General features: G+C 40.0%; 1 protein-coding gene across 1 annotated transcript in view; it reads right to left on the bottom strand.

Annotated features, from left to right (window-relative positions):
- Nucleotides 1-21,657, bottom strand: part of CEP192 (centrosomal protein 192) — a 96,593-nt gene that overhangs the window by 22,759 nt on the left and 52,177 nt on the right. Inside the window, exons 30-42 of the mRNA XM_076328963.1 lie at nt 20,926-21,051; nt 19,831-19,974; nt 19,563-19,626; nt 18,756-18,895; nt 18,536-18,628; nt 14,024-14,139; nt 11,686-11,862; nt 9,740-9,830; nt 8,779-8,955; nt 7,978-8,238; nt 7,637-7,755; nt 5,512-5,621; nt 705-846 (exon numbers count right to left, since the gene is read on the bottom strand). Coding sequence (XP_076185078.1) covers nt 705-846; nt 5,512-5,621; nt 7,637-7,755; nt 7,978-8,238; nt 8,779-8,955; nt 9,740-9,830; nt 11,686-11,862; nt 14,024-14,139; nt 18,536-18,628; nt 18,756-18,895; nt 19,563-19,626; nt 19,831-19,974; nt 20,926-21,051 — 1,760 coding nt within the window. The remainder of the gene's footprint in view (nt 1-704; nt 847-5,511; nt 5,622-7,636; nt 7,756-7,977; nt 8,239-8,778; nt 8,956-9,739; nt 9,831-11,685; nt 11,863-14,023; nt 14,140-18,535; nt 18,629-18,755; nt 18,896-19,562; nt 19,627-19,830; nt 19,975-20,925; nt 21,052-21,657) is intronic.

Genomic DNA, 21,657 nt, shown 5'->3' with positions numbered 1-21,657 from the left:
CATCTTTAATTTGTTTTTATGCTACACTATCTTATTAAGTAGGACTTGTATAGGGTTTGGACATTTCTTTCCCTTTTCAGGGCTCCAAATGCTACAGCAACCTGTCTAAATAAAAGTGACAGGTCCGTTTTAAGACCAGGTCTCTGCCTCCTCCAAAGAAATCCTCCCAGTAACGGACCACTTCATTCGAGAGAGTGACAGGGGTGGGGGTAGCCTCAGCACTGATCATTCTTTTCATGAGTATAGTACACACTACATTGAAAGGCTGGCACATGGGCTGGACAAGGAAAAGGCCGCTAAGTCTTCCTAAGATGTCTCTCTTGCCATCCCAGACACCAAAAATACATTACAAGGAATGAAGTGGTTATAGTCCTATTAGGACTACAACAACAAATGCACTTTGGAAATGCCTATGGAAAAAAAAAAACCAAAACAGTTTCTTCAGATGAAGAATAGGAAGTTGCAGATAAAGTTAATGGTGTCAGTTGAGGGAATAGTTTAAAAGTTATCATAACAGTTTAAACAGACTATATAGAGAAAAAGTGAGAGGAGCCACCTAGATACTCACTGGAGTCATTCTCATTAGAGCCAGCTCTTTCACTTGTAAATCAAGTCAATTTTCATCACTAACATTAAAATTTTCAATGAAAGGAGATGCACTTCAGTTAGGCCTTATTTGACAGGTAGCCTTATAGTTACATTACCTGTCCGATTCCAAATGACGTCCAGGAGACTGCTGAAATCCATCCTGATCAAAAGTGGAATATCCAACCACAGAAAGGATAACCTTTCGCATATTTGCATAGAAAAGATGGATATCATTTGTCCCCCGTGGGATATCGCATACTAAAAATGAGAGTAATAGAGCAATTCTAGTAAGAACAGATCTATAATACTCAGAAATTATACAACAGAGATATAGGATATAGATCTAGTTAATAATCTGTTGGCTAAGATATCCTAGATGATTCAATAAATTACTTACTACAAGTTCAGTTATCAGGCGTAAATCAACATTAACGTGAGATGTAACAAAAATCTAAATACACACCAAATTTTAACTTAAGATAGATATTTTCCACCTTTATAGAAATAGTACACACTAATCTGATTCTATGCCAAATTAAAGTTAAGTTTTACTTTTTTTACCCTGACAAATAAGACTAATACATGCCTAAGGCTTCACAGGAAGAGATTCAACTTGAGAAAAGTTGTTTTTCAATTACTCAGTCTAGTCAATCTAACACTTCATTATTTAATTCATTATACCAGGAATGTAAGAGTATGATTTAAAAATAAACTGTTTCATCAAAATGTTTAATAAGTCAAAGTTTTCTCCTTTGCTTTGAGCCATTTCATGTTGAATAGACAGCATGAAGAAGTGAACACTTCTCACACAGGATACATTTGATCCAACCATTATTTCATTTGCTGTGTAGTAGATACCAGGGACAATTATTATTTGTATATAGCTTCTACAACTCAGCTACAGATAAGACAGAGCAGCATCTGTTGTAGCAGTGGTTTTTAGTTAGAATCTACATGCCATGAGAAACTTGTTAACAAAGCTAAGTTTTGCAAAAGGAAGTCTAGCAGAATGTGTTTTCTGGAAGAAATAATTTATTTCTTCTGTCATATCTATAAAAAAATTGAGTATGGAAATGTGTTTTCTTTAAGATGACCATTATTTCTACTCTAAGTTTCTTTTATTCCCTCCCCCATCCCCCAAATGAATTCCATTCAGTTCAGGAAATTCCGATTTTCAAATATCCCATTAAAATATTTAACTCTTACCACTTATCTCATTTTCACCAACTTAAAAATATTGAAATGGCCAGTTTATGATATCATTAAGATAACTTTGAATGCCAAGGCCACAGTGCACACAATTCCAGACCCAAGTGTCAGACCCAAATCACTGCATGCAAACAGCATGACGGTGCCATCTTCACAATCACAACAGACAGAAACCGTTTTATACAAAGGCTGATCTTATAAAATACAGTGAAGTACATCATATGATACCTAGAAATGCACAAGAGGATCTTGTGAAGAATATTTGATCAGAATTCCTTCCCTCCTCTTTAACAATACATCCACATGCAGACAAGATGCTAATATGCATTGGAAACCAAATTCCTTTTGACGACCCAAGTACAGAAGTCACAAAACGTTTCAGACTGCTTTAGAATAAAAAGTTGCTAGATGTTAAATATCAACAACCACTGTCTCTGTTCAGCTAGTAACTGAAGCATACCTTAGCAATTAGAAACATATTCAGTATGTAAAAGATGTTCGATTAGTGCAGCAAACCACATTAGTGTTAGGGAGTAACTGCATCTGGTAGCCTGATAGAGGTGAGGGCTGCCACAGGTCCAACCAGAAGCAAGGCTGAGCGTGTGCTCCCAGGAAGCACCCCCACGCACCCCACACACATACGCACACACAGAGCCAGCCACACAGACAGAAACACTCAGCACTCACGCAAACACAAACAGCACCAATGGCCTCATCCTGTTCCCCTCTCTGGCTGATCAGGATGAAGGCTCATTACTGGGAACATACACACGTACAACGTGGATCCCCCCAGCTGCTGGCCCCTGGACCATAACACACTGATGCATCAAGTGAGCAAATTGGTGAAAAACTGTCACCACACTATGTCAAACACTAACGTTAGTATGTCATTTCTTAATAGTTTTTTCAAATACCTCTGTGGATTAAGGCAATGAGGAATGGAGACCAAAACACTCTAGGGATCCAACTTTACATGAAAAGCAATCCTTATAAGCCAAGACATTCTATTCTTTGAGCTTTTTTTCAGCATCATCTCTCTAGCAGTCTTTCGTTTAAAAGGCCAAAAAGTAAAAAAAAAACATTTAGATGTTGAAAAAATAACTTACTTTTCACCTAAAAGATAGCATCTTACACGAAACAAGAAAAAAATAAAAAATCAGATTTCTTAATTCTAGGTACTACTGTTAGTTCCTGCGAAGTATTTGACTTACGAGAACATGTAACAAAAAAACCTGTGGATATTCCCACTGAAAAGTCAGTGAACACTGATCTGTGTAAAATAAGATTGTACTATTCACACTGGACATCACTGGGTGACAAGAGGGTAAGGAAGGGCTTGAAGTTTGTATCATTGTTAAAACGAGTAAGAATAACCTAATTTACTTTTCTAAGAGCTACTCTTCCAGCACCCCTCCTTGAAGGCATATTTGCAGTGTTATACAAATCTGTCTCCTAGCTTTTTTGTAATAATGGTCTTCACCTCAAATTTATTGATTGAGTACAGAAAGTAGTACATAAGAGGGCAAGGATCTTTTATGTCCAAGATAAATAAGTTTGAGTAAATAAAAACAATTGTGACCAAATAGGAAACAATAAGCTATATTTCACAAATTCAGGAAAGTATGCTCTCAAAAAGAGACAGAAAAACATTAAGATGCAAGAGGTAGGCCTTGTTTTCTACAGGGAAAAAAAAAAATAAGCTACCATTAGCAAAACTCTAGCAATAAGGCAATAAGAGATAATCAAGGATGTCTAGGCTCTAACACTGGCTTAACAACTTCAGAGCATACTCCAGAATCAAAGTATCTTATCTTCACTAGGATTTCACCTCAACCAAGATGAACGATCGACAATCTTTACTTTTCCAAGTAAAGATAACATACAATCTACAGGGAAAGATAGGGAAAGAAGCGGTCTACAACATTTATTCAGGTGTAGTAGCCTTAGAACAGTAAAATCTTTCATATGTGAATATAACTAGCTCAAGAAATAGCATTTGACAATAAAATTGTTCATGACACTTATGGGATTGAACAGTTAGGTGGGGGCGGGTAGTGTTGGTTTATTTGGTATTTCAGTGGTTTGGGGGCAGGGGGTGTTGTTTTTTTTTTTTTTTAAGGACACCTTCACAATATACTGCATTCTTTTTTAATAAATTGCTTCCTTACACAACTACAAAAAAATAGGAAGTTATTTAACTTTGGAAGGGAATTATATATTTTAATGTCAGCAAACTTGTGTGCCGCTCAATTTTCAAATATAAGATATATCTGTGTATGAGAAACTGAATCTCTCTATTAACAATAAGGCAAATATTCTCCAAATAAACTGAGCATTTTTAATGCTGTAACATTCATAGACTGGGGTTTCATTTTGCTAGGAGAAAAGTACAGTAAATTGTTTAAATAGACAGGTATTGAATGAAAGAAAGCAAGTTCCATTGTGTTGGGTTGACCCTGGCTGGATGCCAGATGCCCACCAAAGCCGCTCTATCACTCCCATCCTCAGCTGGACAGGGGAGAGAGAAATATAATGAAAGGCTCGTGGGTCGAGATAAGGACAGGGAGAGATCACTCAGTAATTACTGTCACAGGCAAAAAAGACTCAAATTGGGGAAAATTAATTTAATTTATTACCAATCAAATCAGAGTTGGATAATGAGAAATTAAATCTGAATCTTAAAACACCTTCCCCCCACCTCTCCCTTCTTCCCAGGCTTAACTTCACTCCTGATTTTCTCTACCTCTTCCCCACCAGTGGGGCAGGGGGACGGGGAATGGGGGTTGCAGTCAGTGCATCACACGTCTCTGCCGCTCTTTCCTCCTCACACTCTTCCCTGCTCCAGCGTGGGGACCCTCCCACGGGAGACAGTCCTCCATGAACTTCTCCAACGTGAGTCCTTCCCACGGGCTACAGTTCTTCACAAACTGCTCCAGCGTGGGTCCCTTCCACGGGGTGCAGTCCTTCAGGAACAGACTGCTCCAGCGTGGGTCCCCCATGGGGTCACAAGTCCTGCCAACAAACCTGCTCCAGCGTGGGCTCCTCTCTCCACGGGTCCACAGGTCCTGCCAGGAGCCTGCTCCAGCGTGGGCTTCCCATGGGCTCACAGCCTCCTTTGGGCACATCCACCTGCTCCAGTATGGGGTCCTCCACGGGCTGCAGGTGGATATCTGCTCTACCCTGGACCTCCGTGGGCTGCAGGGGGACAGCCTGCCTCACCGTGGTCTTCACCACAGGCTGCAGGGGAATCTCTGCTCCGGTGCCTAGAGCACCTCCTGCACCTCCTTCTTCACTGACTTCGGTGTCTGCAGAGTTGTTTCTCTCACATATTCTCACTCCTCTCTCCGGCTGCAGTTGTGCAGGTTTGTTTTCCCCTTCTTAAGTATGTTATCTCAGAGGCTCTACCACCATCGCTGATGGGCTTGGCCTTGGCCAGTGGTGGGTCCATCTTGGAGCCGGCTGGCATTGGCTCTATCGGATGTGGGGGAAGCTTCTATCAGCTTCTCACAAAAGCCACTCCTGTAGCCGCACACACACACACCCCCCCCAAAACTTTGCCACACAAACCCAGTACCTCCGTCCAAATTGAGAATTTTGCTTCTACATTTATCAAAAAAGAAACAGTGGAAAAATAACTAGTATTGAAGCCTAAAAGCACATTTTTCCACCCAAAAACAAGTATTACATTTTTCTTTTAACAAGTCATAGGTTTACCTTCTGTCACAAGCTGCTCCCCTTGAAATTCTTCATCAAATACAATGTTTCTCAATAAGCTGTTTTCTGGGATTATGTGGTTTTCTACCTCAGGTTTATACATCATAGCTCTGTTAAAGAGATAAAGAAACAAGAGTCATTAAATTACACAAAGTATTGGAAACAACAATTTGAAAAGATTGGTAAGATTGGTAAGAATGCAGCATAAGTTTAACTTTATTATTTCTCAAATACACCAAGCTCAAATCTGTGAGCATTCGTTTAGAATGGAAATCTTTTCATAATCTTAAAATGGTTAAAGGAATACCTGTTCTATTGCTGCACAGTAAAAGGAACCACTGAAATAATGGCTACCATACACTTGTCTTTCCAAGATACTTGTTCTCTGCTGTCAGTCACACCTACCTAGATTTCTGATAAGTACATCAGGCATCTGAGTGATTTTTCAGTCACCACAGGAAGCAGAAGAATGCTATTTTGGTCGTGAGTGAAAGCCTTTTGAGGGAAAAAATTGACTAGTCAATGGCAGAGTGGCAGCAGGTGCCAGCAAACAGCAGGAACATGGAGCCAAGGAGCATGACTGCCAACTAGACAGAAAAGACTGGGAGGCATAGGGATATAAATAGTCCTTGGAAAAATGGGAAGCTACAGGTCAGTAAGAGGAAACCTGGCACTCAGACAGGGTCAGAGCCGTGGAGGTGGAAAGAATACCTCAGCACTACTAACTCTCAGGTCTAACCTACTTACCAGGCTGCTGACTATGTATATTTTTGGAGTAAAGAACTTGAGCCACAAGTTGGCAGTCTAGGCAGATTACTCATTTCACCTTCCTGCCCCTAAGTCCCAAATCATGTTCTTGTTCTAGTACACAATTACAGAATGGGGTTTGACTGGCTTACAGTACTCAGTCATTTCAAGAAATAAGCATCTCTTTCAAATTATCAAGGGAGACTTCAGAGAAGCTCCCACCAAGAAAAAGTCAACAAGACCACCATGTTCAAGAACCAAATGCCATGCCTGCTGACTAACAAAATCAGCAACAAATAATTTCACTCACGTACCAATGTCCAGAGTCTGAATAAAAGTTTCCAACACTACCTATATAGGTGCATCAAGCTTCTTAATGGGTTTTCTGTCGATCAGTAGATCAAAGCTTTTCCCTAAGTATTTTTGCCCTTTGAGGAGGATTCATTGGTAGAGAGCATTGCCTCAGACAAGAGTTCATACAAAAATCAGTAACAAGCATCTTCTAAGGTAAGCCGATTTTCTATCAAGAAGGTCACAAATGCAGCTATTCCATGAGCTTTTTTATTCAAGGTCATACAGTTAAATTGGATTAAAAAAATACAATGACTTTCATGAAGTTTCAGGCAATCACATTTAAAAGCAATAGTGAAATACTGCCATTCTGAAATTTTGCACTGAATGATGATCATCAACACCTTAGCGCTCTGCCTATTCTTAACATTTTGCATTATTACTATACACCATACACAGCACAAGTCAAAAGTGCCACTTATGTCATTAAAAGCAGAGTATGCCATTTTTGTGCATTTGAGTTATGTAAATTGAAATGCAGAATAACATAGCTTCTAAGCTCGGTAAGATATATTCTACAAATTTCCTTAGTATGTTACAAGCATATGTGGATGTTACTCCTCTCACATACACATCTACTCAAACACTGTCTTCGTCAACAGAATTCAGCAAACCAAGATGCAAATCTCGTTCAAAACTTAATACTACTGAATTTCAGTACTACTCCTTTCATAAGCCTTTTCTTTAAATCTACATACGTATTGGAAAGAGAGATACCAAGATAGAACACGACTCTCTTCCGATACAAATAAGCAAAAATTTTCCCCAAAACCCAAACACACTCAAATTCAAGAATGTAGAAAGAAAATAAAATCCTTAACTAGGATTGGAGCTACAGTATGTAAACAAAACCACAAATAAACAACACCAGATGTAAGACTTACTAGATCTCTCCATATCATCACTGTCTTGGTTTGTTCTTGCTGTTTTTGGAAGCATGTTAAAACCATACTCATGGTAGCACACAACTCTAGTTTAACTCTTCATTAAACACCTGTCTCTGTTACAATAGCAAAGTACATCTTACCTACGATACTGCTGCCTAGAAACTTCATCTCCACAAAAAAAACATACTGTTGATACCAATGTGTTTGTTTTATGGAAGTTCTTTTCCTTTTCCATTGGATTCCATGTTATAGTAATCACCTGATAAAATAAATAGACAACATACTCAGAAAAAAAAAACATCTTATTGTTAGTACTAGTGTTTGGAATATGAGTCAACAAATTACTGCAATATAAGTGAAACAGGATTTAACACAAGTTAAGTGAGATTTTAATAAAGAACTAGTCGGACACATTCTCATTGATCACATTTATTTTAATTTAAATTAATAAAATTTGTTCAGAATCAGGTATTATACTTACTTCATGTGTTCCTTCTCTTAGTACAAACTTCTCTGGAGATACCATCATTACCTGAGGATCCATAACTGTTTTTGTCCGTAGGTTTGCAAAGCACAGTGCTTTAACATAGGCAGCCCGAGAACCTGTATTTCTTATGTGGAAGGAAGCTTTCCTTAATCTTGCAGGCAATAATCCATCCAGCGTTACCATGTAACTATCTGACAGCTTTTTAACATTTTCTAAAGTTATATGGCTTGTTCCTCCATATCCAGATAACGGTATCTAGGGGCATGGGGGGAAGGGGGCGGGGGGGAAGGAATCACAAAAAAATAGTATTTCAAATGAAGGCAAGCTTCTTACTAAAATTTCTGTACAACTATGGTAAGCTATATAAAGAGTTACAGAAAGACAAATGAAAATGCTTAAAATGTGAACTGAAAAGACTTTGCAAGAAATGAAAAAGCCTAAGTTTATTCAACCTGTTTCAAGTTTCACTGAAAATTAATTTAAGGACTACCTATAAAACAAGACAAGTTCAGATTTTTGACAGTTCTAGAATTAAAATCTTGGGCTACTTTTAATATAGTACATAAAAGTCTGTCTTCTTCCTTCACAAGGGGAAAAAGTGCATGCAAAATTGAGGCTCATGTTCAAACTGTAAAATTTAATGCCCACACAACCTTTAACAAGTATACAGATATGCATAGTGTATATCTTGAAAAGTTTCAACTTTTCAATAGAAACAGCTATTCAGTGCTAGATTTAAAATAATTATGAAAAATGTATGTTTAAAGTTATTACAAGTTAGGTTGGGACTCTTACAGTAAACTTAATTCCTGGCTGTGATCGAATCCCCAGCTGTTTGATTTCCAGCTTTGCAAAGAAGCAAGTTATACGAGTAGGTGCAAACATCAAGTATATGTTAGTATCTTCTTTGGGACGGATTTTGAGTTCCCAATTACTACTTAAGCGTTCTTCTGATCCGAATATACTTTGCAGCTATAAAAATGAAGACATCAGAAGTGAGTGACTACAATAGGAAAAACATACAGTAATAAGAATTACTTCACTAGTAATCCAAAATTAACTTCTTCAAAACCTGGCTTAACTCAGTTGACAATGGCACATATTTAAGGTTGCAATACTTAATATGCAACAGAAAAGACCAAGTTCAAGATTCTTTATACTCCCACAATGAGCATATCAATGCCTCTCGGTTTAGACCAGAGTTTTTTGCTTTCAACCCACAATACGGTAAGGCTGAACTTAACCAGCACTACATTAATTCCCTCTCAGTTGAAGATTTTAGATTATCAGATCTGAACTTCTGAGCTTAAAAAGGGGATATAAATGTATGTGGACTGCATAACAAAAAAAACCCTCTAGTTATGGTAATTCCTAAAAGCTAATTCTAGTTTTTCTTTCCTCCCTCCCTCATGTACACTGAGTCCCTTAGAGTGAGGTCTGGAATCCCTCCTGCAAGAAGTGCCACTGACTGTTTACTCCACCAGGTATTGACTCTGTTGTTCTACAGAATCAAGAGCTGTAAACTGAGTTCCAATTTGCTGCAGCACTGTTATGGTTTCAGCTCAGGTTCGTAAGGTGCCTGTGTAGCTTAAGTCCTCCTACCATGTCCATCCTGACAGTCTCAGAGCAAATACTCACACAGCCTGCTTAGTCACTGACATTTATAAAGGAACAACCCTTCAGGGCAAAGACATTTTTATTAAACATATCCTGATAGTTGTCATAAACACTAAAGAAAAATTTTCATGACGGTTACCTGAAAGCAGTCTTGATCCTGGCCTCTTATCAAGAGTCTTAAATGCTGGGTCACAGATGGAGAGTCATTTCTTAGAGTTAACTTCTGCTGGCTGAAAAATACCAAGTTTAATTATATTTTACAGCAAATGTAAATTAACTGCATATGTGTATTCATGGAAACAATGAAAATGGGAGAGTCAATTTTAAAGTCATTCCGTAAAAAAAAAATCACCACTTGCTACAACAGAATACATTAGCTAGAAAGTTACTTCTGTATTCTCAAACCTACAGACCTTACAATATTATACAACATTACACATCAATCCTCATAGAGCAAAACAACCTCAAAATATATATATACACACACACAGCTTTTCTGAAGTTCAAGTATTGTACTTAACAGCTTAAACTTTTTAAAGCAAGCAGCAGTTGCATCAATATAAAAATTCCTTAAAAAAACACTAAGACAGTTATAATTAGATTATCCAGAGCCACTTAGTTATGCAGAAACAGAATCTTGGGAGTAGTCTGGCCCAGATTCACTGGAACAGTTGTAAAGAACTAAGCTAAGTGTAACTTTTCCTTTTCATGTACTTTTCAACATGATAGTACCATAGAAAGTTATGGCCACCTGGCAGCATCAGGTTGACCAAAAAGTAATTTTTTTTCTCTGATATGTCCTGGCATTGACCAGGCTTCTGGTGCTCAGATCCTTCCTTGTCAGAGGAAGGAAACCTCTCCAGCAAGAACAGTGAGTGTCTTTGTCATTTTAACAAGTCAAAAAAAAAAAAAAAAAAAATCACAGAAGGATGTGACAAGCCCTAAAACTGGTAAAAACAAAGGAAGGATCATGCAGTTAGAATCAAAGAGGAGAATGGAGAGAGAGCAAAGCCTCTCCCCAGTTTTCAGTGGCAGACACTGTTTTGTACTCTGTTGGAACAAAAATTTTAAGAGTAATCTCAGCTTCCTAAAACCAATGGTGAATCAAAACTGTTTTTAGGAGGAACAGAAAATAAAAAGGTAGCAGCATACGGGGAAGAGAAAGTTATTCCCAAACACCAAACAGCCAAAACTACTATGTTAGAAATAAACTATCTTAACAAAACAGAAAAGTAGGAATATAGCTATCAGAAACAGTTCTTGTCTACAAATATGGATCACATTTAAACAACCAGGAATATTATTAGATTACTCAAAAAGTTCAGTATTAAAACAACAGTGGATTAGTCCCTAAAGTAATACTTACTAGAAGTCCAGAGATCTGCAAAACTTGCAGCTTTTACATACAAAAGAAGCAAAGTATATCTAGACAATTATGAACAGTTTCACTAAATCATGGAATACTGAGGCTGTAAACTTGAAACTAAGAAAGTTCAGACAAGAATAGTCTGAAGGATAAAGTAATCATAATTAGGGATACAATGGACTCTCCATCACTAAAAGTTTTCACATTGGAACACATTCAAGTTCAAATAAATTAATTCAGGGAAGTTGAACAGCCTGTGCTATTTGGATGGTCAAACTCCATTACCAGACTGGATTCTTCTAGTCTTAATGGATGAATTGAAGAAAAACAAGCATAGAGATTTATTTCTAGCAAGAGGTAGGCGTCAAAAGAACAAATAGAATTTTTCCATCAACTTGCTTGGAAAATACTTTCCACTACATTTCTACTTAAATAACACACTAATCTTACAGAATCAGATATTATTGTAACGATAGCTAAAGAGTCCTGAAGAATACAAAAAGCTCAAAGAAGATCACAGTTTGTTTCCAAAAATTTCTTGCACAAAAAAAATAATTGTAATACACTGCTTCTCTCACTTGAGTCACAAAACAGCTTAGTTTATCACCTGTGGATTATTAACGTGAATAGGGACAGTAAGGAAGTTTTACTTCAAATAAGTGCAATATAAAATACTTAATATTATATTCTATATGAACGGCTGCCCAGCTTATACTTACACTGATGCTCCAAGTGTTACTCCTCCCCAGGCAATGAACTGCTTGTTGGAGAGAATGGGTGGGATGTCTGAGCAGCCAGCAGCTGTAGACACAGGTCTATTTTCCTCAGACTCCACCTCACCTTTTATCACCACTTCATACTGAGGCCCAGATGGCAGCACAAGGATTTTCAAAGTACTTTAAAAATAAATAAATAAATTTAAATCCCACCACAGAACAAGATTAGCTGATGAAAACAAAAAACATAACTGAAAAAAAATTATAGATAGGCCTTTTTAAACTACCTTCTTAAGGAGAGAATACAAATACTTTTTTTTATTTTATGACAAAGGCCAGCTTTAGGCATAGCAAAATTTAAATCCTTTGGTTTGTAAGTATGCATGCCACATGTACCTCAAGCAATCTTCTGAAGTATTTCATCTGGAAATAGTTCAGCTAGGTATTTCAGAGACTACAGCTAGGCAAATTATTTTTTGCCCATGCTAACTTCTGATCATTTTGACAGACTAATTTTGGAGAGAAACAAAGTCTGGCTGTTTCTACATACATTAAAGAGATGCCTTTTGAAATACCTGTGAAACTTCAATTAAGTTTTACAAGTGTGAGATATCCAGGAATGTTAAAATTAAACTGAGTCCTGTTAACAACAGTAGTGTTCTAAGCCACAAACCCAAGAAGATTTCTTCCTCACTCTGTTTCCTGGGATTGCTGTGAGAAAGAACACTGGGCCCACAGGCAGGGAACCAGACCACCTACAGCTGGCTTTTCATGATACGGTCTCTACCCTATAGGACACAAGCACAGTGCAGATGACTGCTGCCTTCTTCAGGCAGAGCAGAGAAATAGATTAACGAGAGAGCATCAGGAGTACCGATTCAAATAATGAAGTAGAAAGAAATGGGCTAATACTGAATAGGAAAGCTGGACCTAACTAGCAAAGAAAACAGAGAAGAAACTAGACACACACAAAAAAAAAAAAACCCCAAACAGAAGAGTAACCATGAAAAAGAAAGTGCTGCCTAATTAAGGGGGACAGAAGTCAACAGGGAAATAAAACAAAAGGCTAAAGTACATAGGGAAGGAAGTGGAGATTGGAAGTATCTAACCAACAACACAGGGAACAAGAGAAAAAACAATCAGAAAAACAAAACAGAAAAAAACACCTAGAAAAAAAGGCATAGGGCAGGAAGGAAATCAAGCTTTTAAAGAATAGGCTGAAGCATTTGCTATAGCACAGACCCACTTCGAGCCAGGAATGAAACTCAAGAACCTCCACTCTAGCTGTCATTGAATTCCTGTGATGCCTACTGACAGAGCCCAGCACTCCATCAGTAGGGAACTGAACTCTTGTTACTGCTTTAGTTAGTTTATTAGTCTTTTGGCAGCATTTGCAAGTGGACTGCAAAGTTTCCAACCCTACTGAGTACTTTGAGCCTGTAAAGCAAAGCAGTTATGCATAAAGCCACAGGAAAGCAAAGATTAATCACTTTGCACACCTATCCATTAGGACCATACTGTCATTAGTGCAGAACTTCTCATTGTCTAATTTAATGCACTGGGTAGGCCCAGTTAAGCTAGATAGTGAAGCTGAACATATTTTGGACAGATTCCTTTGTCCGTTCTTGCTCTATTATAGCGAAACTGGAAAACATGTAACGAAAGAGGAAAAGCTGCTCTGGAGAAACGAGTCTGACCCCTGCCATTGCCAAAAAATTCTTACATGACACCAGAATGGTCATTTGAACCAATCAACTCTATTTTGCAGAATGAGGTTCGACAGGTGCCAATGTGCAAAAATATTGTTTACATCTGCAAACGGAACATGTACATTACTGTTGTACAGGATTTACAGCCGAATTTTTATTTTATTATGGCAGGCAAAATTAATGAATACTTTTGATCCTGATCTGTGCTTGAGTTTTTTCGTATGTAAAATAGAAATAACATTTCCCTTGTCTCAGCGGAGTGAAGAAGAAAGAAGCAACTGAAGGGGCTGCTGAAGATAAGTATTTTAAAGCTTTGCTGTACTTTAGAAACAAGTACCACATAAAGGGCTTCAGGGACTTACTCCATTTATTTACACTAAACAGGTCTTAGGACACCTGTTGATCTGTGATGGGAAATATTAGCTACTCATTAAGCTATGTACAGCAAAAGAGGCAGGGAATCTATGGAACAGGTGAACCCTAGCAAAAATCTACTTTGTAATGAATGAGGACTCTCACGAAAACAACTGAAGTCAAAGTTTCCCTTACAGGTAAAACTTTCAATTTGTTCATGATCTTAAGGTCAAAAGTAGCTCTGTTTAAAACAGGCAGCATAAAATCAGTTATGTTACCTTTCTGTAGTCGTTATGGTTTGGGGAAAAAACAGGACAGTCACTTCTCGTTCTTCTCCAGGAAGAAGGAAAAGATCCTCGGGTTCAACAGCAAAGCAGCTGTTCTGATTTGAAGTCTGAAGGTGGGCAAGGGGGAAAGTGAAGGTTGGTTACTTATTTTAAGGGTGTAAACATTTCTACAACATATAATACAATTTCGTTGTGCATCTGTTGTACATACAGTTCAGACAATTCAAATGCACCCGGCACCTTCAGAACTCTCCCATAACCCTGCATTAGTTAAACTCTTCTAAAAAGTTGGACACTACAGCACAAATACCTCTAAAAGAGGGATCTTAAGACATCAACTGTGTATACAACACTGATACAACACTGAAGGGGCCACAAAGAGATTTAAAGAATTTAACAGTAAATACAACATGGCAATGGTACACCACTAGTCAAGTAACATCACTAGTCTCAGCGGTGGTACCAACCATTGCTGGTATCAATTAGTATCCAGCATCATCACGTTAATGTGGCATTTGCAATACAAGTCACACACCCTAATTCCACAGCTTGTGCTCCAAGAAATGATGGGCTCACAACTCTCAATTTTTTAACTTTTTTTTTTTTTAATGTAAAAGGGGACCAACTGCTCCTTCTGTTGACTTTGAAATGCTAGTCACCTTTCAGTCCAGGACCATACTTTCCATGGATTCTCAAGAAAATTAAAGAGATCATGTATCTGAAAAGAGCTCACTTCATACTTGAGTTGCCAAGATGTCCAACAAAACCTAATGCAGCTTTGTTAGAAAATAAAGATGTTTCCCAATGCTAATATTCCTCATTGCTCTAAATGTGCTTTACTCCACTAGCTAATTAACACCTGCTGTGAAGCACAGGATTCACTGCTTTTACATATTTGTTATACACTTGTTAAAAATCATAAAAGTATGTTTGTTAAAACAAATACAACCGAAGCTGAGCAACAAAACCCCCATATGCTTTTTCCAATAATGTGAGCTAATCTCTTTGCTATCTTTCATTCTCTTTATAGAATCATAGAATGGTTTGGGTTGGAAGGGACCTTTTAAAGGTCATCTAGTCCAACCCCCCCCCGCCATAAGCAGGGACATCTTCAACTAGATCAGGTTGCTCAGAGCCCCATCCCACCTGACCTGGAATGTTTCCAGGGATGGGGCATCCACCACCTCTCTGGGAAACCTGTGCCAGTGCCTCACCACCCTCAGCATAAAAAATTTCTTCCTTATATCTAGTCTAAATCTACCCCCCTTTAGTTTAAAGCCATTCCCCCTTGTCCTGTCACAACAGGCCCTGCTAAAAAGTCTGCCGCCATCTTTTTTTCTAAGCCCCCTTTAAGTACTGATAGGCTGCAATAAGGTCTCCCCGAAGCCTTCTCTTCTCTAGGCTGAACAACCCCAACTCTCTCAGCCTTTCTTCATAGGAGAGGTCTTCCATCCCCCTGATCATTTTTGTGGCCCTCCTCTGGACCCGCTCCAACAGGTCCATGTCTTTCTTAGGCTGAGGGCTCCAGAGCTGGACGCAGTACTCCAGGTGGGGTCTCCCCAGAGCAGAGTAGAGGGGCAGAATCACCTCCCTCGACCTGCTGGCCACGCTTCTTGTGATGCAGCTCAGGAGACGACTGGCCTTATGGGCTGCGAGCACACATTGCTGGCTTATGTCCAGCTTTTCATCCACCAGTACCCCCAAGTCCTTCTCGGCAGGGCTGCTCTCAATCCCTTCATCCCCCAGCCTGTAGTGATACCAGGGGTTGCCCCGACCCAGGTGCAGGACCTTGCACTTGGCCTTGTTAAACCTCATGAGGTTCACACGAGCCCACTTCTTGAGCTTGTCCAGGTCCCTCTAGATGGCATCCCGTCCCTCAGCTTGGTGTCATCTGCAAACTTGCTGAGGGTGCACTCGATCCCACTGTCTATGCCATTGGTGAAGATATTAAACAGGACTGGTCCCAATACGAACCCCTGCGGGATGCCACTCATCATTGATCTCCACCTGGACATTGAGCCGTTGACCACTACCCTCTGGATGCGACCATCTAACCAATTCCTCACCCACCGGACAGTCCACCCATCAAATCCATACCTCTCCAGTTTAGAGAGAAGGCTGTTGTGGGGGACCATGTCAAAGGCCTTACAGAAGTCCAGATAGACAACATCTGTAGCCCTTCCCGTGTCCACTGATGTAGTCACTCCATCACAAAAGGCCACTAGGTTGGTCAGGCAAGACCTGCCCTTGGTGAAGCCATGCTGGCTGTCTTGAATCACCTCCCTGTCCTCCATGTGCCTTAGCATAGCTTCCAGAAGGATCTGTTCCATGATCTTCCCAGGCACAGAGGTGAGGCTCACAGGTCAGTAGTTCCCAGGGTCGTCCTTTCTACCCTTTTTAAAAATGGGTGCAATGTTTCCCCTTTTCCAGTCAATGGGAACTTCACCTGACTACCATGACTTTTCAAGTATCATGGAGAGTGGCTTGGCAACTACACCAGCCAATTCCCTCAGGACTCTGGGATGCATGTCGTCAGGTCCCATAGACTTATGTCTGTTCAGGTTCCTCAGGTGGTCACGAACATGATGTTCTCTTACAGCGGGAGGGACTTTGCTCCCTCCGTCCCCGTCTTGCGGTCCATCCACTCAAGAGGTGGGGGAAAAAAGACTGCCACTGAAGACTGAGGCAAAAGAGTTGTTGAGTACCTCAGCCTTCTCCTCGTCCGTTGTTACCAGTTTGTCAGTCGTGTTCATCGGGGGGGATGCTTTCTTTGACCTTCCTTTTCTGGCTGACATACCTGTAGAAGCCCCTCTTATTATTCTCTGCATCCCTTGCCAAGTTCAGCTCCAGCTGCGCCTTGGCCTTCCTGACCCCATCCCTACACAACTGGGCAGCGTCCCTATACTCTTCCCAGGATACCTGTCCCTGCTTCCCCTGCCTGTGCATTTCCTTCTTGCCCTTTAGTTTGACCAGCAGGTCTCGACTCAGCCACACCAGTCTCTTGCCTTCCTCGCCTGATTTCTTGCACCTGGGGATCGAGAGCATTTGCGCTCTATGGAAAATGTCCTTAAAGATCTGCCAGCTCTGTTCTGCTCCCTTGTCCCTGAGGGCAGCTTCCCAGGGGGTCCTATTGACTAACTCCTTGAACAGCTGGAAGTTTGCCTTCCTAAAATTCAGTGTCCTGACTTTACTCTTTGCCTGACCCATATCCCTCAGGACTACAAACTCCACCAGTGTATGATCACTGCAGCCCAGGCTGCCTCCAGTCTTGACGTCACTGATTAGCTCACTTGTGTTGGTGACCAACAGGTCCCGTATCGCGTCCCCTCTGGTAGGGCTGTCTACCTGGCTTAAGAAATTATCCTCAATGCATTCCAGGAGTCTCCTGGATTGCCTACACCTCGCCTATTTTTCCAGCAGATGTTGGGTGGTTGAAGTCCCCCAGCAGGACGAGAGCCTGTGAGCGTGATGCCTCCTGTAGCTGGAGTAAGAAGGCTTCGTCAATAGGCTCCCCTTGATTGGGCGGCCTGTAGTAGACACCAACCACAAGGTGCCCTTTGTTGCCTTGGTCTCTAATGCTTACCCATAAGCTTTCAACCTGCTCGTGGCTATGCTTCAGAGACAGCTCTTCACACTCTATCCATTTCTTGATGTAGAGGGCAACGCCTCCGCCCCTCCTTCCTCGCCTGTCCCTTCTGAACAGCCTGTAGCCATTGATAGCCACACTCCAGTCATGGGATTCATCCCACCGAGTTTCAGTAATGGCAACTAGGTCGTAGCTTTCTAGCGGCACGGTGGCTTCCAACTCCTCCTGTTTGTTGCCCATGCTGCGTGCATTGGTGTAGAGGCACTTCAGCTGGGCTGTTGGCCGTGTCATCTTCTCAGAGGAACACCCCTTAATTCCTTTGAGGTATTCCACCGGTGTTTCCCTGTTGGCTCCTATTACCTTAGGAGCCCCTGGCTCATCTTTGTAAGGCTTCAACTGTGCTCCAGTGTAGCCAGCACGTCTCAGAGCAACAAGCTGAGGGCCCTCACTAGCACCCCGTCCCTCTAACCTTGGCGTGTCATCCCACAGCTTGTCACGGGCAAGCCTGATATTATCCCCCTCTCCCTTCAAGTTTAGTTTAAAGGTCTGTCAATGAGCCAGGCTAGCTCGTGAGCAAAGACCCTCTTCCCCCTTTGAGAAAGGTGAATCCCATCTGACGCGAGCAGGCCTGGTGCCACGTAGGCCATCCCATTATCAAAAAACCCAAAACTGTGGCAGTGGCACTAGCCACGGAGCCATATATTAATAAGACTGGGTCCGTCTGTTTCTTCCAATGTCACTGCCCGCAACTGGAAGGACAGAGGAAAAAGCAACCTGTGCTCCAGATTGCCTTATGTAAACTTGCAAACATTTTGTCAAACCACACAGTTAAACTAGGATCCCAAGGCTCAGCTCTAGTTTCAATACAACATTAACAGCACAAAACTCATGATTTCAAGAGGGAGAAGCCAACCTACCTTAACTTTCAAATATACACCAATGTTTCCAGCATTTTTCAACGGCAGCTGCTGTTTGGCTGTTGAACCCACACTAGTAGATAGGTATATTGTCTGGAAAATGTAAAGAAGTATGTATGTATTTATGTATATATACATATATAATAAAACCAAACATTACAGAAGAAGTAGGCTAGGAGAGGCAAACTTATTAAAACACACTTTGTAAATACATGCAAACCTGTAAGTCCTTTGGAGCATGTATCCTTGCTGTTCCAGCTCTTGCTCGGAGAGGAATACTTTTAATCACACCGCTAGGTCCTGGACTATCCACTTCCACATCAACTCTTGCCAAGAATTCATCCGCTGGACCCAAGGAATCTAGGAACAATTCCATCAGTAACAAAAGCAAGCAAGTCTGCTAGCAGCAAGAGCCATTTCCATGGATGCATGTCTCACTTCAGCTACTGTCCAATCTTAACATATTAATGTTCTGGTGATATTAACAGAAACTCCCCCCATTACCCTGGCAACACTTTTTTTTCTTTTAAATAAAGTCTCACAGGATCTTATTTAAGATTTTTACCTTTCTGTCAAATGTGGCTGAAATTGTCCCTAAAGCAAACAAAAAACCCCACCTTAACATACTAGCCAAACTAGTTGATAGTTGTACTATTTCCTATTTAGGAAGCTAGAAAAACTCAAGAGGTTTCTTCAAATTTCTTATCTATTTTGCAACCAGCGCAATGTTTTCTTAAGTGATGATTTAACTCCCTCAGCAAAAGGAGTAAAGCAAATTCCACACATTTTGCAGTAGATAACCGCTTTGTACAGCTTGATACTGAAGTATAAATACCCCTGTTAACATCTAAAAGATTAAGACATAGAAGTATTCCACTGAAACTGAATGCAATAACCAAAATATTAGGACACAAACCAAAGACAGAACATTTAATTTCAAATTTGCAGCCTGTTCCTGCAGTTCTAACACGTGCATACATTAAAAGTCAAATTTGTTTTAGTTGAAATGAAAATCAAATTGCTATACCTGAACAAGAAATTTGTTTCTTAGGTGCATGGAACAGAACCCAAACTGTTAAATCTTCAGGATCCTGAAAAAGAAATTGGTTGACTCATTTTAGGGAGGGGGGAGGAGGGAGAATTACTCAAGAGAAAAAAAAAATAAAACTATCAACAAAACTCTACCGCTCAAATAGGTAGACTCCCCAAATATCATTACTGTCAACCCAGATATTCAGAACCATCATTTCAGACAGCAAATAACAGGAAGAATCAGTCAACTACAAACTACTCACTTGCCCATCATAGCTTGCATGTATCACATGATTTACAACTGACGGAGCTGCTATCTGAGAAACTGCATCCATTTGAAGCGATTGTTCATTAGAAGGATTAACTGGTTCTTTGGAAAACGTGAAGCAACGCCAAGCTACTGCATTCTGTCAAAGAAATAAAGTATTAAAAGTATTAAATCTCTTATTGTCACTAACAATAATGCTGACAAAGCTGAGAAATACAAGGCAAGTTCTGAACAATCTAAGTAGTTTGGAAAAAACAAGATTAGCCTGTAGTTTCAGTTAGTATGTGGTAATCCAGCAAACTAAAAATAGTCAGAAACCCTTCTGCAGTAAAAGGAGACAAGCTGGAACTGGTTAGTTTAAGCCTTCAAGAAGTTTGGCTGTTCAAGACCAAAACTCACTAGTCACCAAGATGACCTGATCCAATCTTAACATAAGGCCAGTCCTTTCTTGTCCCCCCCATGTAAGGAAACAAGACCAGCTCTTCCCACAGCACAAAACAGCAGCCAGCCTAGCCAAAAATCTGAAATCTGCATTGCCACAGAGATGCAGAGGAGCATATTGTAGCCTGTAATACAGGCTATTATTGTCTAGTGGGACACAGAGTGGATAGAGTGAAGAGTCCTGCTCTTGCTCCTGCAGAGGAAGAAAGAATATGTTAAACTTGCTATGAAGCAAGTCTGGCTGCTTGTTTGAACAGTCAGTTGTTCCACTTGAACAGTGGAATACGTCTCCATCTTTTCAGAGGGAAGGATTAGGCAATACAACCCTTTTGCTATCTGCTGCCCTCTGCTCTCCGATTAGGCAACACAGAGGCAGCAGTCCATGGCTGGGCTTTAAAAATGAAAAAACACCACCACTAAACAAAACCCCACACCTATCCCAGAAGCATTTTTGTTGGCACCATTATAGCTGAATCAGATTACCACCCTGCAAAAAACAATTATTTCCTGACTAACCAAAGATTTCTTGGGAATCTTACATCTAGTGTCCAGGGTATGTTTCTTAATGACATATAACAAAGCGTTTTGGTATTAAAATTCAGTATCACAAGAAGTTAACTTTCACGTACAGGAAGTTTACTGTACTTACGGCATTAATAATGAGTCTAATTGGCACAAAGGCATGGGTTTTGTTGATAAGTTTTAGCGGAAGAGCCTTCCAACTGCCAGAAGTCAAGTCACCAAAATCCAGATAATCTCTTTTTCCCGTTTCCACCTGGTTTTAAGGCAAAGCAGAACTTATAAGGAAGGAAAACCTCCAAAACACACTACCATACGAAAGCACCAGGAAAGTAAAGATGTTATTCACTTATTCCATCCTCTTAATGCTATACCCGTATACCATACCTACCTCCTACCAGGGGTAGGAGGAGTCTAAGAAACACATTTCCTTTGAAATTAAAAGGGGTTACACCCAATTGGCTATCTCCCACATTTTGCCTCAATCAATTAAGCCAATCTTAGTGCCATGTTCATCCACCAAAACCCAGCACACAACTGAATTATTTTGGCTAATTTAAAATAAAAATAAATTTAAACTATGATTACTGCTAGCAAGTAAGAAATGTCAGTTTTAGATAGTTAAAATATCATTTTAGCAAGTTAAAAGTTAAGAAAATAACTAAGAAATAGTTAATTTTTTGTTAGCATAAAAAGACTTAAGTGCCATGATCTGCAGCAAAATACAGCTTTTATTTGATACTTTTTCCAATCTCAGGAATATAACAAGACATGCAGAGATATAGGATAGGGTTTAATTTTAATTTAAATATGAAGCAAGTTTGAATGAACTATACCATGAAGAACATGGAGAATGATTGAT

The sequence above is a fragment of the Aptenodytes patagonicus genome, chromosome 2, assembly GCF_965638725.1.
Source record: "Aptenodytes patagonicus chromosome 2, bAptPat1.pri.cur, whole genome shotgun sequence".
Taxonomy (NCBI): Eukaryota; Metazoa; Chordata; class Aves; order Sphenisciformes; family Spheniscidae; genus Aptenodytes; species Aptenodytes patagonicus.
This window is presented reverse-complemented; position numbering and strand designations above follow the sequence as displayed.